General features: G+C 37.7%; 4 protein-coding genes and 2 non-coding genes across 9 annotated transcripts; 3 read left to right on the forward strand and 3 right to left on the reverse strand.

Moving 5' to 3' along the window:
* Positions 1 to 365: 365 nt before the first annotated feature.
* On the reverse strand, positions 366 to 5,516 carry LOC123012515 (ubiquitin-protein ligase E3C). Its single transcript, XM_044410501.1, has 9 exons — positions 5,407 to 5,516; positions 5,226 to 5,356; positions 4,997 to 5,182; positions 4,423 to 4,945; positions 3,902 to 4,378; positions 3,290 to 3,853; positions 1,296 to 1,540; positions 1,038 to 1,244; positions 366 to 991 (listed from the first exon to the last, which is right to left on the reverse strand). The coding sequence occupies exons 1-9, from the start codon at positions 5,408 to 5,410 to the stop codon at positions 437 to 439; spliced, it is 2,892 nt and encodes a 963-aa protein (XP_044266436.1). The 5' UTR covers positions 5,411 to 5,516; the 3' UTR covers positions 366 to 436.
* A 211-nt stretch (positions 5,517 to 5,727) lies between these two features.
* On the reverse strand, positions 5,728 to 6,708 carry LOC123013235 (ATP synthase subunit delta, mitochondrial). Its single transcript, XM_044411651.1, has 5 exons — positions 6,558 to 6,708; positions 6,298 to 6,421; positions 6,054 to 6,251; positions 5,901 to 6,005; positions 5,728 to 5,855 (listed from the first exon to the last, which is right to left on the reverse strand). The coding sequence occupies exons 2-5, from the start codon at positions 6,406 to 6,408 to the stop codon at positions 5,793 to 5,795; spliced, it is 477 nt and encodes a 158-aa protein (XP_044267586.1). The 5' UTR covers positions 6,409 to 6,421; positions 6,558 to 6,708; the 3' UTR covers positions 5,728 to 5,792.
* Positions 6,507 to 8,664, forward strand: LOC123013232 (E3 ubiquitin-protein ligase parkin). The gene is made up of 6 exons (XM_044411645.1): positions 6,507 to 7,205; positions 7,256 to 7,618; positions 7,666 to 7,814; positions 7,862 to 8,060; positions 8,106 to 8,448; positions 8,498 to 8,664. Exons 1-6 carry the CDS (start codon positions 6,945 to 6,947, stop codon positions 8,605 to 8,607), a joined length of 1,425 nt encoding a protein of 474 aa, XP_044267580.1. The 5' UTR covers positions 6,507 to 6,944; the 3' UTR covers positions 8,608 to 8,664.
* LOC123013234 (protein SOX-15-like) lies at positions 8,619 to 18,959 on the forward strand. 4 transcript variants are annotated; one of them, XM_044411646.1, is made up of 7 exons: positions 8,619 to 8,774; positions 8,822 to 9,049; positions 13,970 to 14,133; positions 16,850 to 17,014; positions 17,234 to 17,309; positions 17,355 to 17,509; positions 18,613 to 18,959. In XM_044411646.1, exons 1-7 carry the CDS (start codon positions 8,753 to 8,755, stop codon positions 18,907 to 18,909), a joined length of 1,107 nt encoding a protein of 368 aa, XP_044267581.1. In that variant the 5' UTR covers positions 8,619 to 8,752; the 3' UTR covers positions 18,910 to 18,959. The 4 variants fall into 4 exon arrangements, with proteins under 4 accessions (XP_044267581.1, XP_044267583.1, XP_044267584.1 ...); XM_044411648.1 differs by lacking the exon at positions 18,613 to 18,959 and adding an exon at positions 17,560 to 18,599; XM_044411649.1 differs by lacking the exon at positions 16,850 to 17,014.
* Positions 9,079 to 9,204, reverse strand: LOC123014022. The gene has a single exon (XR_006413299.1). It is a non-coding gene; the product is annotated as a U5 spliceosomal RNA (small nuclear RNA).
* A 356-nt stretch (positions 18,960 to 19,315) lies between the features above and the next one.
* On the forward strand, positions 19,316 to 19,506 carry LOC123014016. Its single transcript, XR_006413293.1, has one exon. It is a non-coding gene; the product is annotated as a U2 spliceosomal RNA (small nuclear RNA).
* The last annotated feature ends 825 nt before the right edge of the window (positions 19,507 to 20,331 follow it).

A 20,331-nucleotide genomic window follows, 5' to 3' on the forward strand; every position in this document is an offset into this window, starting at 1 on the left:
ATCTCCACTAACAATTATTAATTGATAAGTAGACAAAAAATTGCTAATAATAATGTTAGGTCCATAGTTCGTAGTATTATGATAATTACGAACTATGGGTAATAATAATCAATGCAATGTCAAGATCATGCATTTTTTAAAACCTAAATCGCAAACTCTAAGGTTATATCAACTTATTTTGGGATTTTGATGATTTTCAAATGATTGGGATAATGGACATTAAATCAGCTCTAGAACACGCAAAATTTTTATTAATAAAATAATGTTTTACCCACATTACAGAAGAGTCTGATAACAAATCAACTGCGTAGGTGGTAAACGTAGAGAAAGATTTACCGAGATAGAGGACAGAAAGAGAGACCGAATACGTATGTAAAGATTTATTAATGAAAAAATATAACAAAACAGGGATAAGGAATGAGAAACCTTCCACATTTTAGGACAACTCAAAACCGGTCTGTTGTTCGATCGCTTGCAGCAGTTTATTCCTCAAAACCTCCTCTTCTTTAATAATCGGGATTTTGAGTAAATTCAAACACGTGCTCGCAGTGGGCATCCGATCCTCACTCCCCGACGATTGAATACAAAACTGGGGATTGAGCTCTTTGAATCCCAAAAGTGGGGGCCGTGAACAACTTGTGACAAACTTGAGCAACATTTTCTTTTGAGTGTCGGTGAACGTATTTAGGATTTTCCAGAAGAGATTCACAGTCGGGTGATCCCCCGTGAATTCGCCCCCATATACAGTGTGAGCTTTCAAATCACTCAAATCAATTTCTTGCGTATCGCCACCTATAATCACTTGCAATTCGTTATGATTGAAGAGTTTTAACCACAGCAGAGGCACGACACTGTCCAGGCCCCCCCTGAACGCCATACATTGTTTCTTTAATTGAACGTTTAATTTTAAATCAGCCAGGCGTTGAATGTACTCGAGGCGATTCTCATTGGTTACTTGAATGTTGCTTCCGTGGGGCTTCAACTCCACCACCTGGAACGAAATGTAAAGAGAGGGTTTGGTGGTAAAAGTTTCTTACTCTAGTCTCTCCCAAGTCGTTATTAACAGTGGTAAAATCCAACCCTAGGTCACTAACATCCCCAGGGTAGTCTCTCAAGTACAAGAGATTTCGATACAAGACGGGGTCTAGGGATTTTAAATAATGAGCACTGGCCCTGTCGACTAACAATTTTGCTAGGAAAAATTCAGCTAAAGGGAGGTCCACTAGTATATTTTCGAAAATTGCCTACAATGCAATTTTATGAATTGTTGGAGGTTTTTTTATTGTTGAAATTACTTTTCCCACAAGTCTCCCGATGAAATAGTAATGTTCCATGAAGTTTTCTACAATCAGGTGTACATTTGGGTTGGGATAAAGTGTGTTATCGGCGGTTAAGAGGAAAAATCCCCGATTTGGATCAAAGGCAGTTTTTAAAACCTCGTTAATAAATTCCTTGAAAATCCCACCACCGTCAATCCCTGCCTCCTCCAATCCCACACTATTTATAAACTGAATTCGCACTTTGTGTCGCAAATCGGACTCTGAAACAGGACATGACAATAATGGCAATCTCGCGAGGGACCGTTAACTCTGCAATTTGTTGCAGAAACTTGGAATTTCAACGAAATTATTTGGATTTATTAAAATTATATTCGGATTGTTTGGAATTACTGAATCCTTTCCTTGGAATTGTTTCTAGAATTATTAGATAAAACTACAATGAATTTCTCAGGACTGGAATTTTAGGGGAGGGTCCTAGAATTACTGGAATTCTTTTTGGAATTGTCAAAGATAATTTTTGTTTTCAAAATTACGTTGGATTTTCAAAAACTGTTGGAATTAATTTGGAATTACGAAAATTAAGTTGGAACTACGAAATTAATTTGGAATTAATCTGAAAACTGTGAATTTACAGTGGAATTTTTTTGGAATTAACTGAAATTCTTTTAAAATTTATCAGAAATAATCTCTTATGAAAATTACGTTGAACTTCTTAGAATTATCGGAATTAATTTGCAATTACAGGAATTTTTTCGGAATTACGAAAATTTAAGTTGGTTATTAATTAAGTTGAAATTAGGAATTAATTTAGAATTATAAGAATTAATCTTGAAAACAATAGAATTACGATGGGTTACTGGAATTACTAATTATTTGTGAATTACTAGATTTTTTTTTAAATTACTGGAGTTCTTTTATAAATGAATTACCAGAGATAATTTCTTCTGAAAAATGTGTTGAATTTCTTAAAACTATCGGAATTAGTTTTGAATTACAAAAATTAAATTAGAATCACTGGAACTAAAGTGGAATTATAGGAATTAATCTTGAAAACAATGGAATAAGGATGGATTATTGGAATTACTGAAATTATTTGTAAATTCCTGGATTTTTTCTGGAATTACTGGAATTCTTCTAGAATTACTGAAATTCTTTTTAGAATTGTCAGAAATAATTTCTTTTCAAAATTACATTGGATTTATAAAAACTATCGGAAATTATTTGGAACTACTGAAATTAATTTGGAATTATAGGAATTAATCTGAAAATTATGAAATTACAGGACAATTGGAATTAATGGAATTTTGGTGGACTTTTCCTGAAATTATGTACTGGATTTTTTTGGAATTAACGAAATTCTTTTAAAATTTATTAGGAATAATCTCTTGTGAAAATTACGTTGAATTTCTTAGAATTATCGGAATTAATTTGAAATCACAGGAAATTTGTTGGAATTACGAAAATTAAGTTGGTTATTAATTAAGTTCGAATTAAGTTGAAATTAGGATTCAATTTGGAATTATAAGAATTAAGCTTGAAAACAATAGATTTACGATAGATTACTGGAATTACTAATTATTTGTGAATTACTAGGTTGAATTTCTTAAAACTTTGTACAAAAATTAAGTTAGAATTACTGGAACCAAAGTGGAATTATAGGAATTAATCTTGAAAACAATGGAATAAGGATGGATTATTGGAAAAACTGAAATTTTTGTGAATTCGTATTTTTTTTCTAAAATTCTTCTAGAATTACTGAATTTTTTTTTGGAATTATAAGAGATAATTATTTCATTTTAAATTTACGTTGAATTTCTTAGAACTATCGGAATTAATTAGGAATTACAAGGATTTTTTTTAATTGCACAAATTAAGTTGGAGTTTCAGGAATTATAGAAATTAATCTTGGAAAACAACGGATAATTGGAATTATTACTGGAATTTCGGTGGATTTTTTTTTGGAATTAGTTTTTTTCAGGTTAACAGCCCCTCGAAATTTCGATAATCACCATTTTTGACCGACAATTTCTCGAACGCGTCTTCATACAAATGCGTCCGTCTTATCACGACGAGATTATCATTAAGAAACTCATTATGTAACCGTTGGTAGTCATTTTCCCCCAAACTGTTCCTACACCAATCCCTCAACAGCAACACCCTCGTGTTGAACCCGATCAAAAAGGGCAATTCCTGCAGTATTGCCAACGACCGTTGCTCGATTGTTGACAATGGGGGCAAATGCTCCTCATCGTCCATCTCACTAACCAACCCATAAAATGGCCTAATCGTCTTCGAGAGGTAATTCCTCCGGGACAAATCCTGCGAAATATGGATTTTCTTCGCCGTCCAAAAACCATGCGGGCAAAACTGCTTCCGGATATCTAACATATACAACATTTTAACACAGTTGAGACACGAACTGTACAAATGCAAAATCTCCGGAGTTGCCGGAATCGTGCTTGATCGACACATCGGAAACCCCAACTCGACTAAATCCACAGCGACATTCTTCAACAATTTCGACATCGAGGAGAGATCATTCTGCGTGAAAGTCTCACTAGTGTCGGAGTTTTCTACAAACTAGTGCTAGTTTTTGCCTTTAACAAGACTTTAAAACAAACCTCGATCGGTTAAAGTCTCCGTATAGAAAGTAAAAGTGTCGCAAAACACCGAAAGTGTGGTGTGACACTCTTTCCACGAGAGGAGACACGACCCTCGGAGCTCCCCCTCGAGGGACCTTTTCCGATTCAACATATGCCATAATTTGTTAAGAAAAGTGCCATTCAACCCCAATTTGTACAACAATAGAAACTTCCTGATCGAATCCCGATACACGAGCAAGAGATTATGACAAAATTTCGTGAGCGACATTAAAACATCTTCATTATTGCTATGTTGTTCGAAAAAGTGTAACCATTTCCGCACTCTTTCGGGTTTATTCATGATATGTAAGTAGTCAGAGAGGAGTAATTCTTCTTCCGAGACTTGGACTTCGCTCTCATCATCACTATCGTCGCTTATTAAATACACTGGGGGCTTCAATTGGTGGATGTCCACACTGAGGGTGGACAAGACTTGAATACTGTCACTTGTGGGTTCTAAAATTTCAATTACGACACTTGGGGGTGAATAACACACTTACCGTAATCGTCGGGCTCAAGTGCAAGGATGCAATAAAACAAACTGTTGCTGATTTGGAAATGGTAGCCACTATTTAGGTACCTTATGATTTTTTCGTAGGGGAAATCGCGTTTGTTTTTTAGGTACGGTATGAGGACTGTTTTTACGTTATTTGTGAATGTTGGTTTGAGGAAATTGCTGCAGAATTCGGATAAAATAATGTCTTGGGAGCTTTGAGTCACACGGAGGGATTGAAAGGGGCGATAAATCAGACTTAGGATTTGTTGTAGCAACTCTTTCGAGTCATTGTCTAAAAGAGTACGTAAGTACACGTAGTAACCCTTTCGTGTGAGGTATTCAATCGTTTGTGTGTTGGAAACAAACGCGTCGAGGCAATTCAACATGAGGGGGGTCATATCGGGGTGGTAGGAGCTTTTTAAGCACAAAACTAGCCACCATTTGATGAGCCACGAGAGGGCTGCGTCTGAGCTCAAAGCTTGACTAATTTGCACATTTTGCTGGAGCAAACGTTCGGATATTTGGTACTACAAACCCAATGATTATTTATCAAACATTTCTGTTTTTTTACAATTTACCAATCTCATGTTGTCCTTAGCAGGGTCGTAAAAGAACAAAAGTCGTGATAACAACACTTGCAATGGTACTGTCTCAAAATTGGTATCAAAATACGCCCTTTCAGTCTCCTTGTTGTGCTTCCGCACTAAATAACTCCTAATGTGTGATTGCAAAAGTTGCGCACTTTGTAACTTCAGACGTTGTTCCTGAAATGACACGTGGAGTGGAGTTTTTCAGGAGGGGGCTTACCTGGCGTTTACGTCTCTCTTCGTGGGTTTTTTGGAGTAAAACATCTCGGGAAATTTTCTTACTAGCCCCTGACAAGTTTTGCTCGGGTCTTGGCCTGTAATTGCCCTCAAAACTGTATGACATTTTGAACGCTGAAATTCATTTCATTATTTGAGTTTGGGGGCAAGGAAGGGTTACGTACCCATTTTGCAAAACTTTAACTTCTTTCTACAAAAATAAATTACAAAATAATGAGAATGGTGTTTTCACAATTTGTGAATGTCATTTTTGACATTGACAGGCAGGGTATACAACATCACATAAAAAATCCACTAATTAAATAATTTTATTTTCTATTGTATTTTAATTAAAATTAACACTCAGCAGTTTAACGAGCGCTTTTCCAATTTCAACAGCGGTAGAAATTTCAGCTCGGGTTGGGGCCCGAAATTTCCCACATTTATTTGTAAACATTTTGACAGACAGACAAGGTCTACAACCTCACATAAATAATTCCACTACATAAATTTAATTTTCCAGTTTTTATTATAATTAAAATTAACAATCTAGCTTTTCACAAGTTAGCATTTACTCGGCCGCTTTAACGAGCGCTTCTCCAACCTCGATAGCGATGGAAGCTTCGGCTCGGGCCTGAAATTCGCACATAAAAACTACTCACTGATTAATTTTCATTACCTGTTCTGTTGTCGCGGACGAGAGTTCTCCTTGGGCCTTGCTAAGGATGTCTCTAGCAGCTGCGGCATCAATCCTCTCAACGGGGGCAGCTTCCTCCGCTAAAACCTGCACCAGACATGTAAATTCAAGCTTGTTAAAAAATAAAACAACAACCTGAACTGAGGAGTCTTCATTGATGGTGACTGTGCCACTTGACACAAAAATCTTCTTAACGTTGCCATCATTCTCAAAAACGGTGACAACCCCCGGTTTCAGGACAGCCAATGTGGGGACATGTTTAGGTAAAATACCGAATGAACCGGAGAAAGAGGGGACGTCCACTTGTCTCACCGATTGGGCGTCGTAAAAGACCTAAAATTGAGTGTGAAACTATTGCAATAAAAAATTTAAACTCTACTTGATTTCCTGCAGCAAATGTGAAGCTCATTTCATCGGCGTAGCCTCTTTTAGTGACTGTGTTGAGGGCGCGGCGGGTCAGAAGGCGTGAGACTCCACGTAATGCAGCCATTTCGAGTCAAAATCTGCAAGAAAAACAAACATTACTGATAATTTTTTTATGACATAACCTTCAACATTACATAATAGTGTAAGACGAGCAACGTCTGAATTACACCAAAGTGATTGAAATTTTTAATGTATTTGGTTAATAGAACTTACAATGTAGTGTTTAGTTATGTGAAAATGAACTGATTTTCTTTCTCAAGGAAACAGCACCCAGAGAAAATTTCAGAAAATCCAAGAATGAAGGATGACAGCTCTGACTAGGGAATTTGGTGTTTTACTATTATTTACAAAAAATGCAAATTGTAACTGGTTGTTTAAATTTTTTTATTATGAACATATTTTAAATATAATTTCTTTCCAAAAATGTTTTTAAAGGGTAAAAAAAGCAAAAATGAAAACAGTTTTTTGTTGTCGATGAAAATGGTTGGCAATGGTGCATAAGAACTACTAAACATAGCGGACCAAAAACCCCCAAGAATGAGGTTATAAAATTTCAACAAAAAAAATGTTTTTACTATCTAAAAATAGCTCTACCACCAAATGATGAGTTTTATTATTAACGTAATAAAGGATTTATTGCATAGAATGTTACAATTTTTGTCGTTTAGTAAAAAAACGTTGAGTAACACACTGAGTATTTACATAAAAACCAACACCGGGAATACACTTTCAGTGGATTTGGACCCCACTTGGGACATAAAAGACGTGAAAGAGTTGGTTGCGCCCCAATTGGGGCTGCAGCCCGGTGAGGTTAAAATTATTTTCGCTGGAAAGGAACTAGGAGACAACATCAGCATTGCCGTGAGTTTTTTCACTAAAACCCCCCAAGAAACCCCAAAGGATGATTGTAGGAGTGTGATTTGGGGCAACAAAGCACCCTCCACGCCATCAAAATCACCAAAAAGTCCCACCCCCCAAGTTTAGACACTTCCGTAATTGAGGAAAGCGACGAGGGAAAACCCCTATGTGAGACTTTGTCCGACTTGAGTTTCTCAAATGATTCGGAGGAGGCCCCCAGTGAGCAACACAAAGTCCACTTTTTCGTCTATTGCCCCACGTGTAAAAGCCTCAAGAAGGGCAAATTACGCGTCCGGTGTCACTTCTGCAAATCGGGGGCTTTCACAGTGCACTCCGATCCCCAAAACTGGAACGACGTGTTGCAACCACGGCAGATAACCGGTCTTTGCGAGAATAACCCCGAAGTGTGCGCCCATGTAAGCCTCAAATGCCCCAAACCCCGGTTCTGAACAACCAATTCCAGATTTTGAACAACCAAGAACCGACTTTCGCCGAATTTTATTTCAAATGTTCGGAACACACGTCTCTCGGGGAGGCCGACGAGGCAGTGCCCCTCTACCTTATTCGGCCGAATTTAAAAGAAGTGCCTTGTCTAGCGTGCGCTGACACCAAGTATTACAATAGAAAAAAACTAGCGTGAAAATAACCGTTGCTTTTAGCGAAATTGTGTTTGTCTTTCCTTGCAAAGAGGGGCACGTGACTTGTCTCGACTGCTTCCGGCAGTATTGCACGACGCGACTGCGGGAACGCCAATTCTGGCAACACCCCGAATTTGGGTACACGCTAGCGTGTCCCGCGGGATGCCCCGACTCCTTCATCCAGGAAATCCACCACTTTCGCCTCCTCTCGGAGAGTCAAGTGAGCCCCAAAACCCGCTTTTCCCACACTGAGGTGTTTTTGTAGTACACACAATATCAGCGTTTCGCGACTGAAGAGTACGTCTTGCGGTCCGGCGGGGTGCTCTGCCCCCAGCCGGGCTGCGGCATGGGTATTTTAGCCGAGCCAGAGTGCACCAAAATCACGTGTATCAACGGCTGTGGGTACGTTTTCTGCCGGTTGTGCCTCCAGGGGTACCACATCGGGGAGTGCGAAGCACCCGAGGGAGACAGTGGGAGTCCTGGCGACTGCTCATACAACGTCGACCCCACTAGGGCTGCCGAAGCCCGATGGGATGAAGCTTCCAAAGTCGCGATTAAAGTCTTGACGAAACCTTGTCCCAAGTGTCGCACCCCCACCGAACGGGATGGTAAAAAATCGAGGTTTTCGGTGAAAAACACACTCAAAGGGGGTTTCAGGGGGCTGCATGCACATGATTTGTACAAGAGCCGGCTGTGAGTACCACTGGTGTTGGGTGTGCCAAACCGCGTGGACTAGGGAATGCATGGGGAGTCACTGGTTTGGGTAATTTACTGAAAAATCAAGTTGTAAACAATTGTTAAAAATATAATTGCTATGGAGATGATATTGTTGTTATTTTCATTGAATAATAGCGTCAACAAACGTAATTGAAGCCAAAAATCGGTCATTTTCCCAGTTGTGTGTAAAAAAGAATGAACTATTGCATAAAAAGAGGTGAGTGAAGCAAGGCAAAAAAATATAAAAACGACACAATCCCCCAGAGCTGTTCGACGACAAAGACAAGCCAAAAATCCCCAGGCCCCCCAACGCCTTCATGTTGTATGCGAACGAGAACAGAAAGAAAATGTCGCAATTGTACCCCACGGAATCCAACAAAGACATAAGCAAACGTCTTGGAAGCGGCTGGAAGTCCCTAAACGAGGACGACAGAAAAAAATTCTTCGATCGGGCTAAAGCAATCGGATTGCAACACAAAAAAGAGTTCCCAGGTACCCCAATATGCTTTGATTAAATTATCGCCCAGTCGGAGAGAATCCAACCGGGCCCCAAAAAATTACCATAGACTCATTTGTATTGTTCCCCTCCACGGAAATCTTTAGTAAAAGGCGAAAGATTTATTCGCTTTGAAGGGAAACCAGAGTAACTACCACAACTTCAGGTAGGAATTTATCACGAGAGGGGCGACTGACACAAGCGAATCGCGACAACTTTCGCCCTCTATGAACATTTTTCGTACTACAGAATCAAAGTACTCGTAATATTCATTTGCTAGGTGACCAAAAATCATTTTTTAAGTTACCGTAGCAACAGATTCGTACAAGTTGCGGTTACCTAGCAACTGGATGACTTGTACGAATTTGTTGCTACGGTAACGAAATAACAGTTTGTTGCTACGTGAAGAAAGTCGTTGCTAGGGTAGCTGTGATTTTTCGCCGCCGCCTGGATTGAAGTTAAATCGAATTTTTTCCTTTTAAAATCGGGGCAAAAAGGTGGCGTTTCGCTCAATTCCGCCTCTCACACGTGATTAATGTTCGCTTCCTTCCCGCCCCCGTTCGCAAATTGATGCAAATCAATTGAAGCCTTCGAAGCGTCGTCGTCGTCGGCGGCGCCGCGGCGCAGGTCCGATGGGAAATTCTAGAAGCCTCGTCTCAAATCCGATTATACGAGGTGATCGTTATGTCGCCTCGTTGTTTTTTTCCTTCGTCGTATAATCAAGCAACAAACCGGACTAATTTCCTGGCGCCGCCCTTCATCGCTGAATTAATAAATACAAGGGTTTCAGCGCGACGAAATCACTTCACAAAGCAAAGGGGAAAATTACAAGGGTCGCTCACGATGCAAGGTTTCCGCTCCGGGCTTGTAGCATTGCCCGGAGTCGATCTATTTTTAAGGAAAGATTTATTTATTTTAAAGGGGGTGTACATTAAATAAAAATTTTAAGCGAAAATTTCATCACTATCAGCTTTGTTTTTGTGTAATTTTTTTCTCGTGAGAATCCCAGACGGTGTAATTGTGAAATCGCTACGTTACTAACTCCGGATCCGGAGTTTTGTTTACCAACTCCTCTGCCTCCTCTAGGTCGTATGTTATGTTTCATTCATAGATTTCTGTGCGCAGAGTACGTAGAGGGGGTGTTTTCTCTCCGATTCCGGCCGGCAACATGTTGCTCCTCACCCCGAATTATACAGGCTGTCCCACGTAAGACTTTCGGTTCTGATAAAGTCCAATTTTTTATTATTTGCTGGTGGGGGAAGTATGAATCAAGACACGACATGACCAGCGTCTGTTTTTGACATTTGAGAGCTTCTGACATTATGGTAATGAAGTCAAAAATTAAATTGACCTTATAGGTTTTTATAGGGCTTGAATTACGATTACTATGATGATATAGAGGATATAAATACAGTTGGAGACAAAATACTTTGGTCGTCACTTTTCTGACACATTGTGACAATTTCAAATTAATGACAGCTATTCTACAGAGTGGTTATAAATGATTTTCATCTAGCCAGCTGTGAATTTTCCATGTAAAATATAAAATGCCGCTTTACGAAAATAGGGGTACCTAGTTGTTGTAACTCAAAATTAAAAAATCGCCGTTTACTAAGCGTCCACTTCGAAAATAGACTTCAATTATAAACTTGTTTTCTTCCAAAGTATTATAAACTTGTTTTCTTTCAAAGTATACATACATTATTATCAATTATTATTGTAAATTAGTTGAAACAATAAAAATTTAATTAACAATTTATTATTAATTAATAAATGACACTAATGACAGAACTAGAGCTTTCAAAAAAGTAGAGCGGCACAAATAAAGTTACATGCAAAAAAATTCCAAAGCTGGCTAGATGAAAATCATTTATAACCACTTTGTATTTTCCTATCAAAAATACGTACAACTTGTCAACTATGATTGACAGTAGCTAAAAATAAGGTTAACAGTCCTAAAGCATGCTTTACAATTTAATGTCACTCAAGTGACATTGACGACCAAAGTATTTTGTCTCCAACTGTACTAGCCTCAAAACAGTTTTCCCAATTAAAAATGAAATTACAAATGATCAATTTAACAACAATATTTTGCATTTTTTAAAAGTATGTTAAAATCACATTTTAAGGAGTAGGATTGTTTTAGTAACCTACTAAATACTCTAATTTTAAGTTTAGTTAGAATCCGTTAGCAAATAACAGAGATGTTAGATCCGAAAGTCTTAGATGGGACACCCTGTATTACAACTCGATACGTTGGCCGGAAAAAATCTATTCCGGATTCAACTTTGACCTTTGAACGTTCCCGGAAAAATCGGGGAAAAAACACTCCGGGACTCTTGAAGTGCCTTTATCGACTTTCCGGCCGGGAGTTTGATCGGGACGGAATATCCCAAAAAAATTGAAAAAATCTGAGTTGTTGTTTTTGACTGTGTGACACTAAGAGTAATACAGGGTGATACTGTCTTTATTGTTGTCATTTTTTGGTTCTAATAGAGAGATAAGATTTTGTGGTGGAGAAGACTTCTCCAGCAAATGACCCAGTTGTCCGTCGGAGGCGCGGCCGCGAGGTGAGGCGTCGCGGCGCGTCCACGTATTGATTGCGGCGTTCGTTCAGTCGGCGACGGCGTCCGGCGTCGCAAGTGCGCGTCTCCGGCGTCGTAGGTGGCTCAGTACGTGTCGATTTTGGCGCGAAACCAGAAGCTCGCCCGCGATGGCTCTCACCTAGTGCCAAAATCGATAAAATACCAAAACATTGAGAGTATGGATTGCTGCAATTACATGCAGTACAGACACCACCAGCCGTACTACGGGTCGCACTACTACGAACCCATGCCCTACCATGGGGACTTCTACGGACAGCAAGTCTACCAAGACTACTACGGCACGACCCCCTATTACCACCAGCAATGGCCATGTGCCTCCTCCTCCTTCCCAGGTACTGCCACAATGCGATTTTTCTCTCGCGTGCTACGCCCCCTTTCAAAACTTTCACAATGTTGCCATCTGATCATTTTTTTACCGATCGATTTCGAGGCTAATTAATTATTATGACGAGACGATTTCCTACCGGAGTGATAACTTTTTTTATTACCTAGTCGATTGATAAAATTCAATAGAGGAAAAGCGATTTTTCTCTCCTTCGGTTTTTCGCTCATCAAATATTCGTGGCGAGTGGAGAAATCCGCCTGCCAAGATTTCTTTCCGTTTTCTACAAAGGAATTCCGGGCTTCCGCTTCAAGAAAAACTTGAAAGGTTGCGTATACGAGGGGGATCATAAATTTTTATCACGTGATAAGTGAGTAAACAGAAAGTAAACGCTTAATTTCCAAGACATTGCTAAGCCTTGGCCCGATTTTACGTATATCACATGCAAAAAAATAAAAAAAAGTATTTAGTTAAATTTATACAGGGTGCGTCAAAACTCGCTCCCCAGAGAAAAAATGCTATAAGGTAAGCTACCAGGAACATGGAAAAAATGTTAAAAAAATTTATTTATAAAAATTTCGAAGTTATGAGAGTTTAAATTTTGCACTTTGCCTCTACTTATTTCTGTTGGAAAAATAATTTTCTAAGTTTTTTTGCTACAGGCTATTAGAAGAGGAAACAAGGAAGCTATATTCTAAATTTTAACTCCATTCAATATTATTTGTGATTTTTATTGTCAAAATTTTTGTACCTTTACTAAATAATTGTAAAAAAATATATACAGGCTCATCAGTATCATTAAAATGACATAAAAAAGGCAAATGTCAAAATTTTTTGACAGATAAAATTTTTAAACATTTTTTTCCATGTTCCTGGTATCTTATCTTACTTGAAATTTTTCTCTGGGGCGCGAGTTCTGGTGCACTCTGTATACAGAGTGATTTTCTGTAGAATTTTGATTTATAAAAAGAAATAATAAAAAATAAGTTAAATGGCTTTTAATATAGTATAAACTGACAATTTTACAATTTCTATAACAAATCAGAAAAACATCTAATTTAGTGTTATTAATTTATTTTATTATTTATTTATTTTACTTGTTTTTGTTTACTTTTAATAAGTCATTTTCAGTAAAAGTAGCACATATTGTACATGCCTGTACTAAAAAATCGATAACTTTCAAATTATGAAAAAAAAATCAGGTCTTAATTTAAAATAAAAAAGTTGAATATAGTTTAAAATTTACGATACAATTCATACAACACAAATTCTAAAAATGCCAATTTATAATACATTAAAAACCATTTAATTTTTTTTTTAATTTTTGAAATCGGTCCATAAATAAAAATTCTACGCCTGCTGTTTTTTAAAAATCACAGTGAATAAAGAATTCGAAAAATACATTGAATTTAATGAAAAACCTTAATTTTATGTTAACACAAATTACTAGGTAAATATTAATAATAATTTTAGTATGTAAAAAAATAATCTAGTTTTTCTGATAACAGAAAATTTCATTTTTAATTTTTTTTTTCGCAAAATTGAAAATCAATTTTAGTGCTTTGGTAAACACAAACGTATATTTTTTTAATAGTTAACGATGAACAAATTATTTGTGAAGAATAAAAAAATGTTAAAAACATTTTATATTTAGAGAGACAACTTTGTGAAATCAGATAATAAAAAATGTTTTAAATTGTTATGGCGACTTTGAATACCCATAACATTTTGAAACGATTTTTACGTGAAAGTATAGTTTTAATTAAATTTAGTTTTTTTGTATTAAATTGCGACTCAGTGCGTCCCCCAATGACTTTATTGCTCACTTATTAATGATCCCGATACAATTATAAGTGAAGTGTCCTTTATTACCGGCAATTATGAGTTGATTAAAATAGAGTGGCTCAAAGTTTAATTAATACGAACTTTTCGCAATAAATCAATCTCCACTCCTTTTCCCTTTGTGTGCAATATATTTTTTTTTTCAGATTACGTTTACAACCCCAAGGAGGCGAGAATACGCAAAGCAATGCGCGATGCAAGTCGTGAACGTTCGATCGCCGGGACTTCCCCCATGCTGGCGAGACCCAACGCGCGCAGAGCGCCTTCGCACGGCTGGGGGCCACCTTCGCACGACGACCACCTCATGATGGTACGTCGTTTTTCCACTCGCAATCGATAATTTCTTATTTTTTTTCGACACCCTGTGTGATGTGCGAATTTTTTCTTGGGTTTTTTCCCCGTTCCGTGCGTCGCTTTGCCATGGCAACGGAGATTGTCGACGCCTACCGGTTGCCAAGCGACCCACGAGAGCGTCGCGGCGCCGATTGCGTAACCGGAGTCGATACAGAACCGGGCTCGATAGTGAGGCGCGAGGGACTATTTGCATTATGCCGCCACCGCCGCCGCCGCCGCCCCCCGAAAATAGACACATGCTCGTGTGGAGGGAAAAAAGGGGGCGGCGGCAGCAGCAGGAAAAAAGCCGTCAGGATTAAGTCTTCAATCCCTCCGGCCGTCCCCGAGGATCGATAATTGCCTTGACATCGCGGCGGCGGTGGCGGTGGCGGCGGCAACTGAGGGAATATCGACAACCACCGTTCGAGAATCGTGTCAGGAGGTCATGCAGATGTCGCTAGGATTAAATTATGGGCGGTTATAACCGGCGCGAATTTTCTCTTTTCCATTCATGTTTGTGCGAATTAAACGCGACATTGGGGTAGGTCGCAAAGTTGGGATAACTTTCAAAAGTTTCGTGAGAGGATCACTGGGTGGCTTGATTTTTAAATTTTTAATAAGACAGATCGAATTGTTGTTATATTACAAGGTTTCAAATTTAACGCAGTGTTGCCAGCCCAAAAAATAAAAATCACTAGCTCGGGGCTGAAAAAGTTGTCTATTTTCGCCTACATTGGCGGACACGGAGTTTTTTTTTCGGTTTTTGAAATTTTTGTCCTGATAGCTGGAGAAAAAATGACAACAAATCAAAATAATTTATTGAACTTATATAAAAGCACGTATAGCTGGCATTATTGTTTCAGAAAATCGACGCCAAAAATAAATTTCAACTAAAAATTCGTCAATTATAATGACATTAAAGCGTAACTTACATTGACATTTTTTGAACTGACATAAATTTGATGTCCAAAATTCCGTGTCCGCCAGTGTATTATTTTATTATGATTTAAATCTCAACAGTGTCGAAAGTTTTTTTTAGATAATCTAAGTGGTTAAAACTTAAGAGTTAGGTAAAAATAACTACAATATAATTTTTTTATAACGGTTTGATAATTTTTGAGTTGGTATAGTAAAATTAGCAGTTTTCAGGTGAAAAATCTGCTTAAACGCTCGAAAAGGCAAAAATAATATGATTTTAGACTTAAATTTTTGATTTTTGCGTTCATTTTTAATTTAATTTTGTTCACAAAGCAATTTTATTTTTTTTTTGTAATTTTTAGGCGTGTTTGGACACAATTTTGCAAAATAAATTAATCTTTGGTACGAAAACGGACTAAAAAATATCAATTCAAAAAAATATCAACCTGTTTAAAAAAAATGGAATTTTTTTTAGTCTCAAAAACGTGCTTACACACTGAAAAGGTAAAAAACATCATTTTTGGCCAAATTTGTTGACTTTTTAGCTTGTTTTTAACTAAATTTCGCCAAATAATTACGTTTTTAGCTGAAAAATTAAATAAGACGCTCGAAAAATGCAAAAAACAATTTTCGACTTAATTTATTAATTTTTTGGTTTGTTTTAGCGAGATCTTGTAAAGAAACTGAGATTTTAGTAGAAAAATGCGCCTAAAAGCATTTTCAACCAAATTTCTTCGGCTTATTTTTGGCTTAATTTTGCTCAAAGATCAGTTAAATCGAGCGAAATAAACAAAATTGTATTTCGTGTTCGCAGAAGATTTTGCAAAATAAAGTAATTTCTGTTTCGAAAACGGCCCAAATTTACCGAAACAAACTCAAAAATAATATCTATTTTAATTTAATTTAGTAACTTTTTAGCCTGTTTAAGCAAAATTTTTAATTTTTGGTTTACTTTCCAACACGTGCAACCCGGAAAAGATAAAAAACAACATTTTTAATAATCGGTTTTTAGTTGAAAAAAAAACATTCGAAAAAAGCAATAAAGGAATAAATTGTCATTTTCGAACCTGTTTAGTAAAACCTCGTTAAAAAAACAAATAAAACTATGTATTTTTAATTATTTTATTTTGTACTCAACGTTAAAGAGTGCTTTTATCAACTAATTTCAGTAGATAAAGTAGTCTTTTATCGTCTTGTGAAATAAAGTAATTTTTATCTAATTCAAGAAATTCTGGTAGGTGAGTACAAAATAAAATGAAATATTATACACGACGATAAAGATTCGTGACTCGTGAAAAAAGTCCATTCGTGACTTCGTCACTCCTAAACTTAAAACCTTTTCACTCATAGATAAACAATTTCTTTATCGTCTTGTATAATAAGTAACTATTCGTGGTTTTTCGATTTATTTTTTAAATAAGCAAGTTTCTGGTAAAAAAAACGTGCAAAATGCTGAAAAACAGTGACATTTATGTTTGACCTAATTTACAATACCAATAATAGAAAAATTGAGTGAATTGAGTCTTTTGTTGTAACAGTTACAACAGTTTTCTTCATTTTCAAAAAAATCACCAGATATTACATTTTTACAAAACTTTCCACCAAATCACCTGACTATTTTAGCATGAAAATAACCAGATCTGGTTAAATTTCACCAGGCCAGTCAACACTGATTTGACTTTTGAATTCGACAGTCAGTGTTGCCACCCTAATTTTGGTCAGTGGAATTTTTTGTTGGTATTTTGAAAATGTGGACGAGAATTTTGGTGTTGCAGTCGCCTCTGGGAGGGATGCAGCCGCCGTCTTGCAGTTTTGCGATGTCGGGAGGCGGCGATCAGTTCATGGGAGGCGGCATGAGCGCCTATAGCAAACTGGAAGCGGCGGCGGCGCCGCCACCACCGCCGCCGTCGACCGGTTCGGTGCACACGAACTACCTGCAGGTGCGACACTATTGATTGATTAGAAAATAGCTCGTTGAAAACCGTAATTTCCCGCATATATGCGAGAGAGCGAAAAAAAAATTGTTCGCCGTATCGATTGGCCAAAATAAACAATGGTCGGTGAGCGAAATTACGATAAGAAAATCGACTTTCTGGCATATTATTGCGGCTAAAAGCGCAACAGGTGGTCGAAATATGTTTAATTGAAACATATTACAGTCGAATCCGTTGGCACAACTGCAACAGCATGCTGAGATGTGGCCGGAGTCGTATCACACGATGCGAAGGACGTCAGGTAATAAAAAAAGTGAAAAAACCCCCGGAAAAGAACTCTTTGCAGGCGAATCAGCGTTTATGATGGGTGATGTCGCGCCGTATTCCGGGCAAACTCCGGAGATGCAGCCGACGCCTGCGACGTCCCCGGAGAAGGAGCCGGACCAGGAGCAATTCCTTCCGGTGTTTGAGCAACCGGAAGAGACCAAGGTCAAAAATAAGGTAAAACCATATCGAATTTTTTCGGGGGGCGGTTTACGATATTTGTGCAGGCGTCGTCGGCCAGTAAACCTCTGCCGGACTTCAACGAAGCGTTCGGATCGACCGAAAGGGGGCGCTTTCAGAGTCCGCCCGATCCGCGGCTGGCGCCCAACAAGGGGTATATCGATTATTTCTTCGACAGCGACCTGATCAAATTCGACGATTATCAAATTTAAAAATTGTTTCGGCTCAATTTTAGAAAATTTTGGAATTGTGCCTTTTTGTTTCGGTTTTTTCGTTGGGACCAAGAAACTTTATTCCGGTTGTAGGCGAATGTTCTGCACTATATTCTAGTCAAATGTATATATAAAAAGTTAGCTGTTAATATGTCATGTAACCCATTTAAACTAATCCGTGTTAAAGAGAAGTCGGAGGATTATTGATTGTTACGTTTGGTGGAGGAGAGGTTTCGATCGGATCGTGTAATATCAATGTACAGAATTGTAAATGTATTTAGTGTTAAAATAAGGTCGTGCCTTAGTAGATAATTCAAAATTCAACTAAAAAACATCAACAATTAGAGCTTCCCGTCGTGTATTTGGGAAAGTTTGTAAATAAAAACTTGAATCCAAAGAATATGCTTCCCAAAGGTTTTTTTGAGAATAGCGACAATTCTAAATCTTCCTTTAGTCTTCAAAATCAAACAACAGAATCAGACCAGAGTTCTCAAACGAATTGATCAAATCGTTTTGTACTAGATTAATGTGGTCCATTCTTATATCTATCCTTGTGATCGTCATAGATAGAGTAATAATCAAACCAAAAATCCAAAAAAAAAAAAATGAACAACACCAGATTACATTGTACAAATATATAAAAGTTGAATATTGGCGGCCGAGGAATCGCAAACAACTTCAAACACCGACTTGCAAGAATCCGTCTCATCATCCATGCAGTACAACCAACCCAAAAAATGTTGTTTTCGGTCCCGCGCCGCCCTGTATTGTATGTTGTCTTAGGATTATTTCTAGGGGAGTCCCCGCTTCCATTATTGTGTTAAATCCATATCAAGTGATATCGTTCAATTACAAAATATATTATTTAGAGCTGACTTTGTTTTTTAGTCCCTTTCCGGTGAAATCCTTCTTCCTCTATCCTCGCAAAAACTGCGAGCTTCACCGAGTCTCTTCAGCAACGATCTCGAATATCAAAGCAATTACATCCTAGAGTACTTCCAAAGTATGCCGTCGATGACTCTAATGAACATCACGACTCCCAACGGAACCACTTTCCCCTATGCTACCTACACCCCGAACGATTTAAGCGAAAGTATCAACAACGAAGCGCAAGTTTTCGAAAACGTCACCGAACCGAGCTTTTTTCACACGGATGTGGGCTTTGTACCCCTGTCTTCTGTCTAGTTAAATTTTCTGAATTGTTGAATTGTTTAAATAAAAAAAATTAAAATCGATTGATTAGTGGCTTTTTTTCATAAACGAACGCAGCGACATCTGAACGGCCAAACCACATCTGAAACAGGAAACTGTAAACTTCTACAATTTCCTACTTCACGTGAGATGAGCTCAAAATACTTGATACAATTATTTTTAAATTAAAACGTGAATATCTAGAAAACTATAAGTCGCCCTTAAAAACGACCAACGACAAAAAAGATTGGTTTTGTTATGGGCGATGAACGTGTTTATGTTGATGTAATGTTAAGTGGCAAGTTTTGGGATTTTCTCCGGAGTGGCGCCACCGTCTACTAGAATCGATGGTTAATCGTGCGGTGTGATGATAAATAGGTGTTTGGGAGGGTTCATCGGTATCGCTTCTCGGCCTTATGGCTAAGATCAAAGTGTAGTATCTGTTCTTATCAGCTTAATATCTGATACGCCCCGCATGCGGGGCCAGTATATTAAACTGATTTTTGGAAATTGACGGAGGCTAGGGGCTTGCTCCACCTCCGTCGCGGGTTGGCCCGGCATTGCAGTACAGTCGGGATCGGCCCACCTAATATAATTTAAACAAATAACCCCCATAGGCTGGAAATTCTTGTTGTACTTAAAACATTTCAAACCATCGTAGTCACCATAGAAATATAAAATCCTTTTCTCGCCTGGGGATTTTTTGAGTTCAACTTCCCGTTGGCATTTTAATCTGGGGAAATTTTTTGATACATCCAGTTTTTTTAGCTTAGGGGTTCAACCTCAAAATATCAATTCTCCCTGGCGTATGTAATTTTATTGTTTCCTTCCTACCCAGCAATATTAACTGGGTTATTTGTCGTTAATAATTAAAAATCATTCAGTTTTTCGTTAGTACTACTAACTAAGAAAAAATCGGAATCACTGCGCCAATGAATTTTTTACGAAATGCCCAGGCGGGATATTGATACATTTCATTAAGGAGGCAGTGGTTTAATCATTTCAGACTATTCAATTCACCTATTTTTTTAAATATCAACCAATAAAATAGAAAATTTACTTAATTATTCTAGCAACAGCAAATTCCAGAAAATAATTTCACTCGTGGTAAAATAAAACTGGATATTTCAACTTTGCTATGACAAGGAAATCATGTTGTGTAAGAAGGCAAATTTGCCATTTGGTTCATTGAATAGTCTGTTGAATTCCATTCGTAGTCAAAGATTGTAGAATATTTTTATTCATCGTCATTACGCATGGTCATTCATAAGCGAATGACCATATAAAAATATTCGACAATTTTTGACTACTCGTGGTATTATAACTGAATATTTCAGGTCCTTTAAAAGTTTGGCGTCGAATGATCATCAATGATGTCAAAAATTATCATAATGACTTCACTCTAGGGTCTCTTGT

This window comes from Tribolium madens, unplaced genomic scaffold (assembly GCF_015345945.1).
Source record: "Tribolium madens isolate multiple individuals breed KSU strain unplaced genomic scaffold, Tmad_KSU_1.1 Scaffold_96;HRSCAF=242;Tcas5.2_LG5, whole genome shotgun sequence".
Classification (NCBI taxonomy): domain Eukaryota; kingdom Metazoa; phylum Arthropoda; class Insecta; order Coleoptera; family Tenebrionidae; genus Tribolium; species Tribolium madens.

Coding starts and splice junctions, on each gene's coding strand:
- LOC123012515 (XM_044410501.1), bottom strand. Junction 5,183..5,225: donor AAGAGAGACGTAAACGCCAG/GTAAGCCCCCTC, acceptor GTGTCATTTCAG/GAACAACGTCTGAAGTTACA. Junction 992..1,037: donor ACGACTTGGGAGAGACTAGA/GTAAGAAACTTT, acceptor ATTTCGTTCCAG/GTGGTGGAGTTGAAGCCCCA.
- LOC123013235 (XM_044411651.1), bottom strand. CDS start 6,408: ATGGCTGCATTACGTGGAGTCTCACGCCTTCTGACCCGCCGCGCCCTC. Junction 6,252..6,297: donor CATTTGCTGCAGGAAATCAA/GTAGAGTTTAAA, acceptor ACTCAATTTTAG/GTCTTTTACGACGCCCAATC. Junction 5,856..5,900: donor CGTCCGCGACAACAGAACAG/GTAATGAAAATT, acceptor TGCGAATTTCAG/GCCCGAGCCGAAGCTTCCAT.
- LOC123013232 (XM_044411645.1), top strand. CDS start 6,945: ATGATGAGTTTTATTATTAACGTAATAAAGGATTTATTGCATAGAATG. Junction 7,815..7,861: donor CTAGCGTGCGCTGACACCAA/GTATTACAATAG, acceptor CGTTGCTTTTAG/CGAAATTGTGTTTGTCTTTC. Junction 8,449..8,497: donor CACCCCCACCGAACGGGATG/GTAAAAAATCGA, acceptor AGGGGGTTTCAG/GGGGCTGCATGCACATGATT.
- LOC123013234 (XM_044411646.1), top strand. CDS start 8,753: ATGAACTATTGCATAAAAAGAG. Junction 8,775..8,821: donor GAACTATTGCATAAAAAGAG/GTGAGTGAAGCA, acceptor ACAATCCCCCAG/AGCTGTTCGACGACAAAGAC. Junction 9,050..13,969: donor ACACAAAAAAGAGTTCCCAG/GTACCCCAATAT, acceptor TTTTTTTTTCAG/ATTACGTTTACAACCCCAAG.